General features: G+C 32.4%; 1 protein-coding gene across 2 annotated transcripts in view; it reads left to right on the plus strand.

Annotated features, from left to right (window-relative positions):
* LOC123697369 (uncharacterized protein CG43867) overlaps window positions 1-16044 on the plus strand; it is a 250589-nt gene that overhangs the window by 38626 nt on the left and 195919 nt on the right. For both annotated transcript variants that reach the window (XM_045643861.1, XM_045643862.1), the window contains exon 2: window positions 14634-14982. In XM_045643861.1, coding sequence (XP_045499817.1) covers window positions 14831-14982 — 152 coding nt within the window. In that variant the 5' untranslated portion in view covers window positions 14634-14830. The remainder of the gene's footprint in view (window positions 1-14633; window positions 14983-16044) is intronic.

A 16044-nucleotide genomic window follows, 5' to 3' on the forward strand; every position in this document is an offset into this window, starting at 1 on the left:
GTGGATAGATTGTCTCTTTGAAACCATAAAACAATATATAACTAACTATACTATAAAATATTGCAACTTTCCACAAATTGTCTGACATTTAAATAAATAAATAGTTGATATGCGTAGTCGGCTAAGCCTTCATCACATACATAGAACGATGATCTAATCGAGAATATAATTACCCGGTAATTACATTTCACATATTCTAGGTTACGCGTAAAATATTCAGCTGCTGTTGAAAATTAAAAGCAAACCCTGTATGGCCTAGATCCACAGAATAAAGCTTTGGGGCCACAGTGCTGTGAATTTTTAAAGCCCTTTGTGTACGTGTTGGGTCAAAAAAATAATAACGCTGAGGAAGATGACGTGCGCTGTCATTTTCCTCGTCAGCCACGTCCACACTGACCGAGCTAATTGTTTCTTGAGATTGCTCGCTTTGCCTAATGAACTATCGTAATTCGCAATGTGTCGAATCCTTACTGGCTTTTAAATTCTAATATTTCAATCTTAACTAATTACACTTACACTTTATAGAACTAGATATTCAATGTTCTTTCTTTTTCTCTTTCACGAAGATTTTCCCATAAATATGGTGATATATAAAGGTCAGTAAAGAGTCTTCATATTAAAGATGGGTTCTGTTTTAACCTCTAATTAGTAATTACAGCTTCATATTTTTGAATAATTTATCCCTCTTTTGTAGTATTCGACACATCTGGCGTGTCATTTGCTTTGTATTTCTACTTCAAATTGAAGGACCAAATATTGCTCTTTCTTTACGTCAGTTGACTCGTGTTTCTTATGAGGTTATTGAACTTCAGTCAGATTTAACAAATATGAATAAAATATAAAATAAAGCTGTACCGTAATCATTTGTATATCAGTATGTAATTTAAGCAGGGAAAGAAAATTACCTTTCTAAACATAATATCTGTGTAGATAGGACTTCAAAATAGTATAGAGACTACTCATAACAATGCTTCAATCTTTGAAAGGGATTAAAGTTAAAAAAATGTTTCTAGAAAAATCTACTATGAAAAAAAAAAATCATACTAATTCGAGCGCAGAAAAGTAAATATACGGAATAAATATATGCAAATCGTTGCGTTCTGGAAAATTCATGTGTGACGGTAATTTGTACTTCATTTTGTATGCAGGTTTCGTTCTTAGGGCTTATTATAAGCTCACCTAGGTCACACTCGTAGATATATTACGTTTTAAATGGTGTTTAACTCTGTGTTGCTGTTATTTACGGTTGGCACTTGTTTATATACGGAGTAATTTGTTTTAAAAAGGCGTTAAATTTATTGGTGTAAGGTCTTGTTTGAAATGTGCACCGGAACTTTAGTAAGCTGCCAATGGGTCTTTTTGTGAACTTGGTTTTAAACATTTTTTTATAATTTTGTTTTATTCTCTGCTTGTATGAATTAAGTTCAACATATATTAACGTTTTTTTTTGTAGAGCGGGCATACGAGCCTTTGGATGGCTTGATGATAAGCAATGGGTTGCTTTTTATAGGGAATTAGAAAGAACTTCCAAAGTATCTCTAACAGTACTAGAATCCTCGAATTCAACACTTTTATCAAGGAACAAATTCCTCTTATCGCGTAAAACATAACGTCACGGGCTGTCAGAGTGAAACGGAACGTTCCGTCTTCGATCCGTCATTGTCCACATCCTTATCTCGAAGGATTTCTCGCCTTACCTCCCTTTGCAGGGTTTTCTTTATCAGGAATTGTAAGACTTTCTAGATTAAAGAAACCTGTTTTTTTTTAAATGTATGAATCATCGATCCATTATTATTCAATCTTTCTTTGAGCTGCGTCGCAAAGCTTTTTATTTGTCGAAATTTTTCACGCAAATCTCGATCGACTTACCTGAAATTAGTTAGGTAGATTACGAAATGGCGTATAACCTAACAACTTGTAAACAGTATTGTTCATAACAATGATAAAAATATCAATGTAAAAGTACTCGAACATTCGAGACGAATACTTCACAAAAACTGCAAACAGTCTTGCAACATTCAAAAGATGATGCAACACCCGCAGTTCCACAAGAAAGCAAACTTTACAAGCAGTGAAGCCTAAACACTAAGTTTCCGTGAATAAATCACTATACGAGTTAGTCCCACGACTTGAAAACTTCTTAGTCTAGTTGGATCTATTGTTGCGCCGGCTTTCTAACAATGGAATAGAAATTACGGTGCCGTAAACTGTTAATATCAAAGTGAGGGAGGTCAGGTTGAAATTAGTGTATTTTGATTCATGAGCTTAATATTCAACCTGGTATTAAGGTAATTTTTAAATTGAAACGTTTATTATACGGAAAAATGGTTATTTAATACTCAAATATTTAAACAGTTTTAAAGTCAGGTTGATTTAAACATTTAACATATTTAGAATTCAATTGTTTGAGATGACTTGATGACTTCAAACTCTATTGCACTAAAATAAATCACCGCATACATTCCGAAGAAGTAGGCACCTATTACAATTTTTAATTTCTTCATCCTTTCAATCATGTTCAGTTTATACATCTATCAATTAATATACTCATATATGAAGGTCCACAATCGATTATCAAAGATTCTCCTTATCGAATAAGGCGGTCACAGTCACGCGACGATGTCAAAAATTATTTAATTATTACAGCGATATAGTTGGCATATCTTGATATTACCTAAATTACTGTAATTGTTTTTGTGTTAACTGTTATGTGACATGCTATGGAATATAAGGGCTACCTATGTTACGTAGAACATTAGTTTTCGTCTGGTTATTTTGTGTGATATTTATATTTAAGTATTTTCCTCTACGCTTACTCTAGGTAATCTAATTAATGTAAGATTGTTGTATGATTATTATTAGTGATAATTTGCAGAATATTCGTCTATTGGCAGTGACAGACCAAATACTGGGATAAATTTAATATGCGATTCGCATTTTATATCTTTTTTCTAACTACTTAATTTAAAGATAGTCGTATAAAATAGTAAAATAAAGTTAACACTTTATAACCGTAATCTTATAATAGTAGATTATTGTGTATTATTGTGATTATAAAATTTACTACGGTTAAAATAGCCAATTAAATTCATTTTCCTGCTCTGTCACAGAGAAATTTAACAGACAGGTAATTTACAGGCGAGCTCGAGTTACTAAAAAATTTATTAAAGGTAGTAAAAAATATCTCCCTAACATTGACAAAGTCGTACTTAAAAATTAAAAATAAAAACCCACACTAAAGAAATACAATGGCTACACTGTATTTTGCACTGCATTTTTTACATACAATTTTTATGAAACAACAACAAAGCCTCGTCTCGCTAAAGTTTACGAGAAGTTGAGATAAATTTATCTTAAGATTGTTTTCTCGTACATTTCCCGGAATATTGCCTGCGATATGCAGCTGCTCCGTGTCGCTCACAACTCGGACTAGTTAGTTGTTAACAACCCTTTATAATTCATGCTCTCCTGGTACTTCTTGGCGCATAACTTGAATATTATTTTCTTTTAATATTATTAAAATTGTGTTGGTGTTGTTTATTTTGAAAAAGCCGATGGAAATTAAAATATTAAAATGCTCTGTTTAACAAAAGGCGGATTTTAATATCAATACAGGTAATTTGTTTTTTTCCTCTCTGGAGGTATTGTCGTTGGACTGGTACGATTGGGTATTTAATAAAAACGACACTGAAAAACTGTTTAGATTACTATAGATTCATATTCATTCATACTTTTAAACTCTTCTAAATAAGTATAATTTAGCTTGAAACAATCGTTTACATACAATTTTAGGAACAAAATTGCTATGCACATGCTTATCGCGGAAATTCAGGCGAGACGAAACGAGCATTTTAATAAACTGCTATTTCATACAAACAAGCGCAAATAAATGTGGGGTATTCATCACCTTTCTTACGGTCTTTGAATGAAACTTAATATAGCATTTTAACTAGCCAGGAAGGAGATGTTTTAGTTGGTAGGTAGTTTATATTACATAATTTTTCTCTTGCTCTTACATAATTTTAGGCCTCCCTTAAAACTATCAGCACATCAAAATAATAATTCAAGCGAAAATGGATATTATACATGAATACATTAAGACACAATTACTGAGATCAAAGTGGATTCTGTTAGCACTCTACTTGGAGAGGTGTAAAGCTTTATTATTATGATTAATTTGTCCTAATAAATAATTTAAAAGGAATATAATATTACATATATAGATACTAAAACAATAATGAAAGTAACAAAAGTACGTAGTTGTTTAACTTTTATGAAATATTTTTTGCGTGCGATTCTGTTTACACGGTTTACAATGTACATGATATAGTTGAATGCATAGTAGAGAACCATAATATTCCTAAGTGATATTTAGAGTTGGCTGGATTATACAAATCGCACCATAAATTGCTTATTCAATCCTATTTATTTATATTTATGGTGAACTGTAAACGACTTGCGAACGTTCAATCGGAATACTTATTTCTTAAATGTTCAACTTTATATACAGTCGTGGTAAATGCATTTTTAATAGTTCACTACGCAATTATTTATGTATTTTCCTTTAGATTAGATCAATAGACCTTCATAATTTTAAAGTCAGATCTCAGTCAACGTTGCACACAATTTTATACATAACCTCATCTATACAGACAGTTTCTTCCAGTTAATTTTTCATGAATTAGCATAAAAAACATACGCCCATCCATCCTAACAAACTTTCGTATTGATAATATTTTTAGTAGGACATGGCTTATAAGAAAAATGCTGAAGCACTGAATTGGCTCAAGCCTTTTTCTCAGCTTTATCAATGTTAAATTACCTTATTAGTAATGTTAGTGGGTTTTGGTAAACATTCAGGAGGTTATCAGCAACGCAGTTAAGCCACCATAAATTTCAGTTACACGGCACACTTAACGAATGAACTGAAAAACTTATCTGTTTCTATGGCTTTTGTACAGTCGTGTGCAAAAGTGTGTTGGAATTTTTGTAAGTAAATTGGCTAAAAGCTGTATAAAACATATCTGTATAATAGGATGAATGTAAATAAAAAATTACCTAATCACTAATGAGAAAATCATTCAGATATTATGAATAATTATGAAAATTACGGAGTGCCAAATAATATTGCACTTTATTAAATAAATATATGGGTAAATGGTGGTCGAAGAATATACATTTAAACTTGATATTAGTATAGCTTGAGTAATCATTATTAGTTGGTATTTTTAATACATAAAAAATACATTAAATTTTATTTTCCACACGACTGTACAAAACCGCATATAAAGAGTTTCATCGATGGGGTTACCTCCCCTCACAAATAAATAATCAAGTCCAGATCTTATCGGGGAAAATACGGCGCAGAAAATAGTGCACCCTTCCCTTCAGGGAATTTTAATTAGCTTGCTATGGAATGAAGAAATGCGCTTTTTGCTTTACATGTACGAACTGACCAATTGAAAATAAAGGAATACTTGTAAATGTACCCTAAAGGATACAGGTAATAAATAAATCTAATATATTGTATGATCGATTGAAATTGTGAAAGTTTATAAATTATGATAAAAAATACCTACTACTATAAATTTATAACTTTCAAGATAGAAATCTGTCGTATTTATTTTTCAATAGGCTTATCTTACTAAAAATATAAGCCTAAACTGTTTTACATCAGTTTTTAATTTTCATTTTCAGTTATTTATAGTAGACTGAAGTGAAGTGCTATGAAATATATATCTACCATAGCAGAATAAATATCTTAAATAGCACCTTAAAAACTACGTTTTTGTTCCGACTGAGTAATGCACCTCTTGTCCTACTTTTCACTTCAACAGGCGATTTCATCTGAATATAATTTCTGAACTGTAGCAGTATATACAATATGAAACCTCTATAAAATAGCCAGTATTATTGATTCGATAATAAACTAAGTGCTTGCTTCGGTTTCACACGGCTTAAATATATCGTTAAATAAGTCTGTATTCTACGTTACTCGAAAAAACTCTCGATTTCAAATGTTTAAGTAGTTTTTAAGTTAAATCCTACAAACGATTTTTATTGTACCAGAGCTATGTCTACGAATCGTTTTTTTAGAGTTGATTTTCCTACCTGTGTAATTACGATAATTTTTTGTCAAAATTATTTTTGCAAAACAAAAGTTACAATTATGTTCGCTTTCTTTTTTACATTTACCAGTTAAGTTTAATCGGGTTTTATAATTAAATAGGTGAGGAAGGTTCTAGAACGTGGACTATTTGTAGAATTGCATTACGTTCCACTCAGACTGGATTAGTTTAAAGTCTGGAGTCTGGACAGTGTGCAAGATATTTTAGGTTTTAGTTAAGATAGTGGGGACATTAAATTGACAATCGCTTATGAAAACATATGGATTTTATTTTGAATGAAATATATAATGTATGTATATAATATGTTCAGTGTACTTTTAGATCTAATTAATATACAATAGTAATGAGTTGATTCTAGTCTTTTAAATAAATTTTATTTTATAAAAAATATTCGAGTCTTTTAAATACCTAAAAATTATTTGCATTGTGCAAATAATGAATCTAAAAAAAATATTTTATTAGTTTTCGTCGACGACTCTATTTTCAAATCTTCATTGCAGGATTCAAAAAGGGCATGATTTATAGCGTCTTCCTAAATAAGTTAAGATAATAAGTTTATAAACAGGCAGAATTTGATAAAGCCTTAGCTTGATCACATCATCTGCCGACCTGTCAAATGCTGACGTCGTAAAGTTTAACGCGAGCGTTTATCGCTCGTTTACTCTGTGCCTATGAAACGAGCGGATTTCAAATATATAATTTAAAGGAACATACATACATACATACAACATACATACATACAATATATTTTTTATACAGTTGTGAATTGTAAAAGAAACTGTTATCATTTCTATATAAAAGCAATCAATGAATAACTATAGAAGGTCTTCTAAGGTTCATTAATTGGTATCTATTTGCATTCGGTTCCGAATTTATTTGAAAATATACACTGCTCAGTTATGAAAACGATGCTAAAACTCTTCTCACAATTTAATGCTTTAGTGTTATATTAGTATAAATACCTAAAAATTTAAACTACATAAGTGAAATTATTCTATACGCTACAATAACGCTAGTTTCATAGCCTTAAGCACATACACCTTCATCAATCATTTGGGCGCGTGGACACAGCGAACTGCGCTTAATTTCATCGATGTCGAATTAACTTTTAGTACATCCGTAAATTTAGAGCAAACACAAATAAACCTGCATGTTATATGAGAAACGTTTAATGCTGTTTCTGTAGCGAATGGTGGTGGAATAGTGATGTATTTGTAGGGTTGGTGACGTAACAGTAATTGTGTTTATATTATGTGTGATTGACTAGTGATACATTTGACGAGTAGTATAAGGGGATGCTGATACATGTAATTATTTAATACACCAAAAAATACGAAAGTTATCATTTTATGAAAAAAAGATTTCTAACAGGCTACAAAAGTCCGAGACACGAATTTCAAACTTGAAACTGAAATTCACGATTCTGAACAGTATTCGCCACTATTATTTCCTCTCGGTTGCTTCAAAACTGTCCGTCAGTTACAATGCCTAGAGGTAGATAGTCTCTGCTTTGTGAACTACAGAGTGCTATAAGCCGCTTACCTTTAGATGAAATGTGGACCTGGGTGTATTCAATTATGAATGCGAAATAACCATGTTCGGTAAGCGGTAAATTACAAGTAAATATATGCACTTAAATTGCAGAAAATTGTGGTCAGTGTTTTTGAAAGATTTTTTATATTTGTACTTTTAATTATAAAATCCATGACATAACGATAATCGATATTTATACAGATTAAATTTTTTATAAACGTTTTGCGCTCCTTACATTTTCATCACAGGATCGATTCAGGATATTATTAACTTTTCTACGCAGATACACAGTTCAGTATAGCAGTAGCTCATACAAATACAAAATAATCATACTTGATTACAAATTTATAAATATGAAGCCCAATAAATGTTACGATTATTAAAATACTCCCTCCTTCATATGTCTATATCAAAAGGATATCAAATGAAAGACTCATCCTTCAAACACTTGTAAGATTTCATCGTATTGTGTATAAGGTGGCTTGCCACATCCAGGAAATTGCATTAAGAAATATCTTTATTCTATGCTTCGATGGATTTTAGACACTAAAACCAAGCTATTAACGTTGATTTTTGTGTGATTTTGTAAATTATCTTACAATACGAGCAATCTACAATGTAGAGTATCTACATAGTACATACATAAAAAATTTTGTCTCATAGTTATAGGTTACCAAACTTATTCGGAAGTGATTGACCGATATTTGTGATTTTGTTTTTTGTGAAAATTCAGCAGGTCGGAAAATAAGTCGTAATTTATTTTCTTATACCCTAACAGGCCTAAAAGGCCAGAAGACCAGACGTGCAAAATAATATCTGTCGGGTCAGCTGGTGCAAATATATACGTTTTTTAAGAGATAAAATAATTAAATCACAAAAGTTGATGTGATATGTATAAAGGAATTTGAAACATTTTCATGTTCTAGATTTTTACAGTTCATTGTTAGCCTTTAAATTTAAATAACTGCACTTCATCCTTATGTTATATTCACGGAAAAGCTAATACAAGCTAGACAAAGGTTTGTAGGAAATGCAAATAGTCATGGTCAAATGAAAGTCAAACAGTGCGTAGTTACAGCGGTCGAGGGTTTTGTTTAACTGTTTGATTGGAAGCCTGCATAGTTATTGGTAAAGCAAGGGAATACAAACGTTTGTGCGATATATGTATTTAATTATGCTTCAGAAATGTTTGGTATGACATAAATTTTCACAATCCTCATCATCCACAATTTGACAGAAGTATGCAACTTTTAAGATTTTAAATAAAAAAATTCTAGTCAGATTTTTCATAGCCCATAGATCCATATTATAAACCTTCACGGAGATCATATCTCCTTTCTTAGCCCTTCGATTCTTGTTCATGTTCACCTCTATGTACTATGGAGGAATGTATCTACGTACAATAGGTATCTTTCCAAAATTATATCGATGCACTACCTATCTTAGGTTTTGCATTGTTTATGGTTAACAGTCTACATTCGTAGACTATCGCCCACTCTAAGTCTCGCACAGACCGTCTATAAGACGCAATATAAAAGAGTCGTTATCCCTTCTATAATCGTTTTATTGTCTATCGTAACGGAATTACCTATAACGTTGCAAGTAATATTCTCAAAAATAAACTTCCCAAATAAGAAATTAATCAAGCCACCAAATGCTTGATTCACTGAAAGACGCAGGGCTCAGTTGTATGCAGATGTATGCAGCCAGCCGTCGGGTACAAAGCGCAATGAGACGAGCTGGCTTGTAATTAAAACGCTCTTTTTTGTTTATGTCTGCCAAGGGATACTGGGCATATATTAAATCGTGGAGTATCACTTGATTCTGTTCTTTATACGCTCGGCATTAAACGACTGTGAACTGTTAGGGTAGGATGTTGTTTTTAGCAGGAAAATTTTCATTGTTTTTCATTAGGTTATAGGTTGTTCGTATATGAAAGCTCATATAGCTATATGAAATAATTGATTCTGTTATACCTTTTAAAAACATATTATTATTAAGCTTGTTTTGAATGCCTACTCTTAAAAGCGCTTTATTGACAAATAAAGGGACTAAAAACAATGTCGCTTTCACATTGTAAATGTGTTTTAAGCTTGTTTTTAGTATCTTGGTATTAGATAACTATTAATAGAATTCTCCTCATATTATAATTCTATTTGAAAAACAAATCGCGATACCAAAATAACCAACTTTAAGGATTACAAAATTTGCGGTCTCGTGTCCCCACATTTTAGGCACAAAGTATCTAATTCTCACATTCCATCCCTTTGGTTTACACCTTAATGAATACGATCCGAAAGCGATCAAAATGTTGACAAAGACTGTACAATCCTTTAATGGTTTTCTATTCAATTCTTTTTATAAAGGGTTATTTACGGTTACGAAACAAAAGGGTCCAGGTTTTTCTCTTGTTTGAATTAATTTAAGTGTGTGCTAAAATACAGCACGAAAAACAAAGAAATACAATAAACAAAATCTAGATTGTAAATAAAAAGCGGTAGGTTTCAATAACTACAAAATTAAGACTCATATAGTGAATTTATAAAAGTATCCAGCTACAAACACCGCCTTCAGCGGTCTCATTCGCTCCTGCATTTTCACGGGTAAATTGTAATGATTTCATTATCTGTCTGTTTGTTACACTTCACATAATAAACTGATTAGACGAAAGAAGAAGAAGAAAATCTGTCATGTTTGATGAATTTGAAACTGCTATCCTCGAAATCATAATATTCTGCTAAAGAAATACGGGATTATATATTCCTTCAACGATTGTTTGGTCCATAGACAACATCGGGTAACTATATTCTTCCCGCTATTTTTCCATGACGTAACAGTTCTACATCCGAACACGTCATCAATCTTGGTCACACCTTCGCTGACGCTGTCTTCGTGTTTATAAATGATTACTTACTGTTTTGCTGCATATGTGGGATACCTTTTCTGAGAATAACAGAAAGATTGTGCTCCTCGAAGGTAAATGGATCAAACATTAAGTATAGGCAAATTCTCATATTTGATTCATTGGTAAATGCGGGTGATAATATCTATCAGAATCTAGTTGTTATTGATGTATCAGCTTTTTCTTATCATAGATTCTAGTTTGCTCTTCTGTGTATAAAATCATTTCAGAACTGAATGTGTGTTTATAAACACCTGTAAATATCTTATCAAATAGTTTTAGTTGATTTAATAATATACATCCATAACGATTCCTGGTGATCAGGCTAAAAAGTTAAACAAATTTATCCGCATAATTTACCTTATAACACCAAAAATAGCATCGCCATTACGGTGACCTCTGTTATCGTCAAAATGCAGGAAGGTATCTGCTTCGGGGTAACTTAGATACGAATAAATAGGCTGTACGAGACACTTACCACAAAATTAGGGTAATCGATCTTTGACGTAAATGAAGGGTGGGTTTATCGAGGGTTGGATGAAACTCTAATGCGGCAGCGTTTGACAACTTGTCAACGTTTAAGGCGTGAAATGTTTGATGGAATAATGACGTATGTGCTCTATTGAGAGATTTAGACCCGATTTCACCAATATATTGATAATTTGGATAGATGGAATCCCTTGAATAACGTTGAGACGTTGTCTTGCAGCTTGTAATAATTTTGTTGAAAATCTCTATATACGCCAAGATACGCAAATCTGAAAATTGGTGCTTTCGAAATTAAGTTAACACGATTTCAAAGAAAATAAATGATATTCCGAAAGGAATATCATTGAATATTAATATATTATCATCATTGTCATTACGTCTGGTATAATTCTTGAGCACTACATAAGTATATTGTATAGTACTTATATGCTCAGCTACAACCTTAATATATAATTATTTATAAATATAATAACATCATTACTTATTATCACGTACATAACCGACACTAATGAGTACATTTATAAAAACCACGTAACAAAAGGTTTGGGGCGAGGGCATTACGTCATTGTCGAGACTAACATGCCCTTAAGTCTTATTACAAGAGACCCTTGTTATCTACAGATTCTCTATATTAATTGTCGTGTTACACTATCTGTAAGGAAAAGAGAAATTTATTACAGAGACATCAATAATCCAGAATAGGAAAAGTATTGGTAAATCTTGATATCGTCTGATTCTTGCATTTCTAATATCAGAACAAACTGGAATTTTATGTCTTTAATGCGCAGAGTCATACCTAGATGTTTTAATTTCTTTATCTATATGATACTTATCCTTATACGAAATAAAAAATTGTCTCAGTTTACCTGTATTTATTCTGATACTGAGTAATTTAAGCCTAGTTTAGGATACATCTTCAGTATTTATACAATCTGTGTGTATGGCTTTGATAGGTATTACAATCTATATATTCCGTACACTGTTATAGCTAGATGGGAGTTAAGGCCAATCTGCCACCGTAAAGAGATCCTTGCAAGCTGGTGTACTCGTAACTTCGCTTCGATACTTGGCGGTAACATTGGCAACATTCAGTTTGGCACGAGTTATGTTGGTACTTTGTTATTGGCTGGATTTATGATAAACTTCTAATATCGTAAGCATTTAAGAATTAAGGTTACGTACATATAATAGGTCTTAATATACTGGTTACTAGCCGTAAAGTAGTCTTTGTTCCATCAATGGTAGCAAATTCGAATCGCTTCTAATAACTCATTCTAAATCTTGTTAATCGTCACTTAATACCCATTTAATAATTCCTTTTACATAGTATTATATAAAAAGGGCAGTACGCATAAAACAAATATTGGTGATACAAAAATACAACGTGTCGGTCCAAAGCCATTTCGCGTGAAAGTGGAATTAACAATAAATACGAAAAGTTTAATTCTAAACAAAAGCAATTACCGGACAGATAAAAATTTCCGTGAAAGGGTTGACCCCAATTTTAGGGGCTAGATAACGTTGATAACATTAATCAAAGTTCCTATCTCAGGTCCGGGCAGTCTCCAATTTTCTGGTCACTGACCTTTTAATTTGCCACATCGTGAGACCATTTTCGCTTAAGTATTTGGTGGCAAGTGTTTGTAAACAGTTTTGATACTTTAGTTTGGGATCCTTCCCAAAAAAGAAATTCGCTCCGTTGTGCGATTTTCGTATTTAAGTTTACATCGTAGAGACTGGAGATTATTCAGTTCATATTTCTGAATCTTCTTTTTCGTCGGTCCAGATTATTTAGATAAGCTTAAAAGATTTTTCCCCCTTTCGCATTGTACAATCATATAGATTATAAATAAATAAATAAATAAAAATCGTTTATTTAGAAACAATACATACAAACAAAAACAATTTAGACACGACGATCGCCTCAACTAGGAATATACCTGTGCTAGAGACGATCGACGCCTTCCTCTCCAGACTTAGCCAGTATTGTTAATTTAACTTATATACTATTACATAAATTTATAAAATAGAGAATCATTAAGAACTAATTGAGGTTAAAAATAACATTTCGGGCATGCAGTTTGTGTGTGTGTGTGTGTGTGTGTTGATGTTCCCCTATTTGAGAGATTGAGTGGACGAGTGTGTAAAATATTTCAATATCAATATGCGGTTCTTTATAAGTATTTATGCGTATTAAGTAATTATGGGTAAGAAAATGGATATAGATAGCACTTCTAAAATTCTCAGGTAATAAATATTCCGACGCGGTCGCCTGGCATGGATAATGCCAGGCTTCCGCGTCGGAAGTTATCACATAATTTGCTCAATTTTTAGAGTGACCTAGGTAGGCTACTTTTACCCTAAAATTCAGCAAAATCATATATTTCAGTTTATGTATTTATTTATATTGTGTTTCCCTAAAAAAACCTTAGTTAGATTTTAAGATAATGTCGTAGAAACGCTTTGAAATTCAAAGGTTAAGACCTATATTTGCCGTAAGCTATGGTATTTGATGCGGTGGGGGAGTAATCTCTGCGATGTTCCTCTGAGAGGCATGACCCAATTCTTATTGGAGCTTAGCTGGATTCTGTGTTAAATATGCATTGGTTTCACGTTTTAACACAATATAAGAAAGGTAACTCAATACATGTGAAAATTTGTATAGATATTTGTTACGCTTAATTATGTTGGTCAAAGTAAAAAATAATCGAATACAATGGGTAGGGACTAACATATTTTGGTACTATGGTAGCTATTTCCTCCAGATAGTCAAGGCAAAATCGCTTCCCAACGCTTTTAATATCAAAATATTAATCTTATTTTATTAAACATTTATGAGATTCAATATTAAATGAAGGGCAGTGGCGCTGTTTAGTTTGTGTCTCTTGTTTTATAAATATCGTAAAATTAGTTTTACAGTCAATTTGTTCTGAACTTCCTGCAGTATGACGGCCATCTATCATAAGTATTACATCAGTTCTTGAAATAGTTTTGTTTTTGTAGAAAAAAACGATGCCGACTAATTATTATTGGATAACATTTTTATATGAAACTAGCGGTCCGCCCCGGCTTCGCCCGTGGTACATGTTTACGTTTTCTCTACATAAGATCCATCCTCGTACTTTTTTTCGAATTATCGAAATCGGTTCAGCCGTTCTCGAGTTATGCGCTTACCAACACATTTTGCGATTCATTTTTATATATATTATAAGATGACTTCTTTATTGTTACTTGTGATTTTTGTTAAATATGGTAGGTATATTAATGCTACCCGTGCAGAACGTACCTTTCTTTAAATTTTATTAAATAAAATGTTTAGAAATATTCTCTTACATAGGGTAGAGTGTATCTATTTTGGTAGTACCTACTGAACGACATACAAATTAATTAAGTTTCCTTAATGCTAGTTAAAGTTCACATAACGATTGATGTTCAGTAGGAAGCGACACATCATTCACAAATTATCAAACATTTCGTCAACTTATGATCGTCGACATTTTGCTTTGACACCTGTCCAACTTGCCGAAACCGACTAATTGCCACCTAAACCACCTCCACTGACCACGTTATTTTCTTTTCAGTTCTAAATACGGAAAGGGCGCATTAACTGTGAAAAACATCAGACGGATCAAGATGGCGGGGCAGATTGCGCGCCAAAAGCGACGCGGGCGCCATCTGCCACGGAACGTCGGTTGGAACGTTTCGAACGGATTGAAATAGTGTTTTGACGTAACAGTGTAGTGTTGTGATAGTGATGTGATAGTGTAGTGTTGTAAGTATGTCTGAGGAGCGTTCGCGGCGGTTGTCGCAGATCTTCGACCCGCTGTCGAGGTTCACGGACCACAGCGGGGCGGGGCATTCTGCCAGCACGCCGAACAGCCCTCGCCTCATGCCGAGGAGGGCGAGGGATACACCGCCTCCGCCGCCAAGGTGAGATTTGAATACAAAAAATGTGTGTTTGCAGTAAATGAAATGTTTATCGATATTTAATTGGTATTTAAATGTGAACTCTATTAATAGTCACAAGAACTACTTTACTCGGATCTTTATCTCATAATTAGCTCAGATAAAATCATTACAAAGACAGAGTCTTCTTCAATTTCAAAATTGATTATAGAGATTTATATTATTTATTTATATGGAAAGAATACACCGCAAAAGAAAATAATCATCTCGTGTCTTTGGTGATAGTGATAGCAGAATAATGGGGAAAAACATTTTTTTCATGGTATTTTTATATGATCACTATTCATAAAATTAATTAAACAATGTATGGATAAGATTATGAGATATTACCTTCGCAAATAATTGAAAATTAATTACGTGTGATGATTAACCGTACTTTGTTATTCATGAGTTAATTATCTCCATTCGTTTATATATGATTACCTGACATGTCATTTCCCATGGGAAACAGGGGAAATATTATGATTTTATTTTCAAGCCAAAATAAATTATATGTAGATACATAAGCCTCTAGAAGTGTCTATATGTTTAAAGTTTATGTTTGTGGGTGTGTCTATTTGATTATCTTAATTGAATCTTGATTTTAGTTCCTGATGAAAACGATGCATTTTCAGCTAACATGTTTTTAATCAGCTCTATATTTAAATTGACCGCGTGAATATTCATATACTACAGTTGTATCTTTCAGGTATAAATATAGGTAATTCAAAAGTCATAATATTGATGGTGGTTTCAAAGATTTTCGTATTTTATGAAGTAGTTTTCTAATTTTTAAATCTGGTACAGATCACAATATCATGTCATATCACATAGATATTTTTAATCATCCTTTTACATTGAAAAAGGTAAAGCATTCAAGCTTAAACTACACACTATATATAATATTACAATACAAAGCTTCATACCCATACATATTTAATGAATAAAAGTCAGAAGCGAAAAGATAAAAACCCGCCAACATGCGGCCCCGGAGTCGACGACCTAAGTAAATGAACTAGAAACGTTCGCAAATTGATTATAACCAAG

The sequence above is a fragment of the Colias croceus genome, chromosome 14 (genome assembly GCF_905220415.1).
Source record: "Colias croceus chromosome 14, ilColCroc2.1".
Lineage (NCBI taxonomy): Eukaryota > Metazoa > Arthropoda > Insecta > Lepidoptera > Pieridae > Colias > Colias croceus.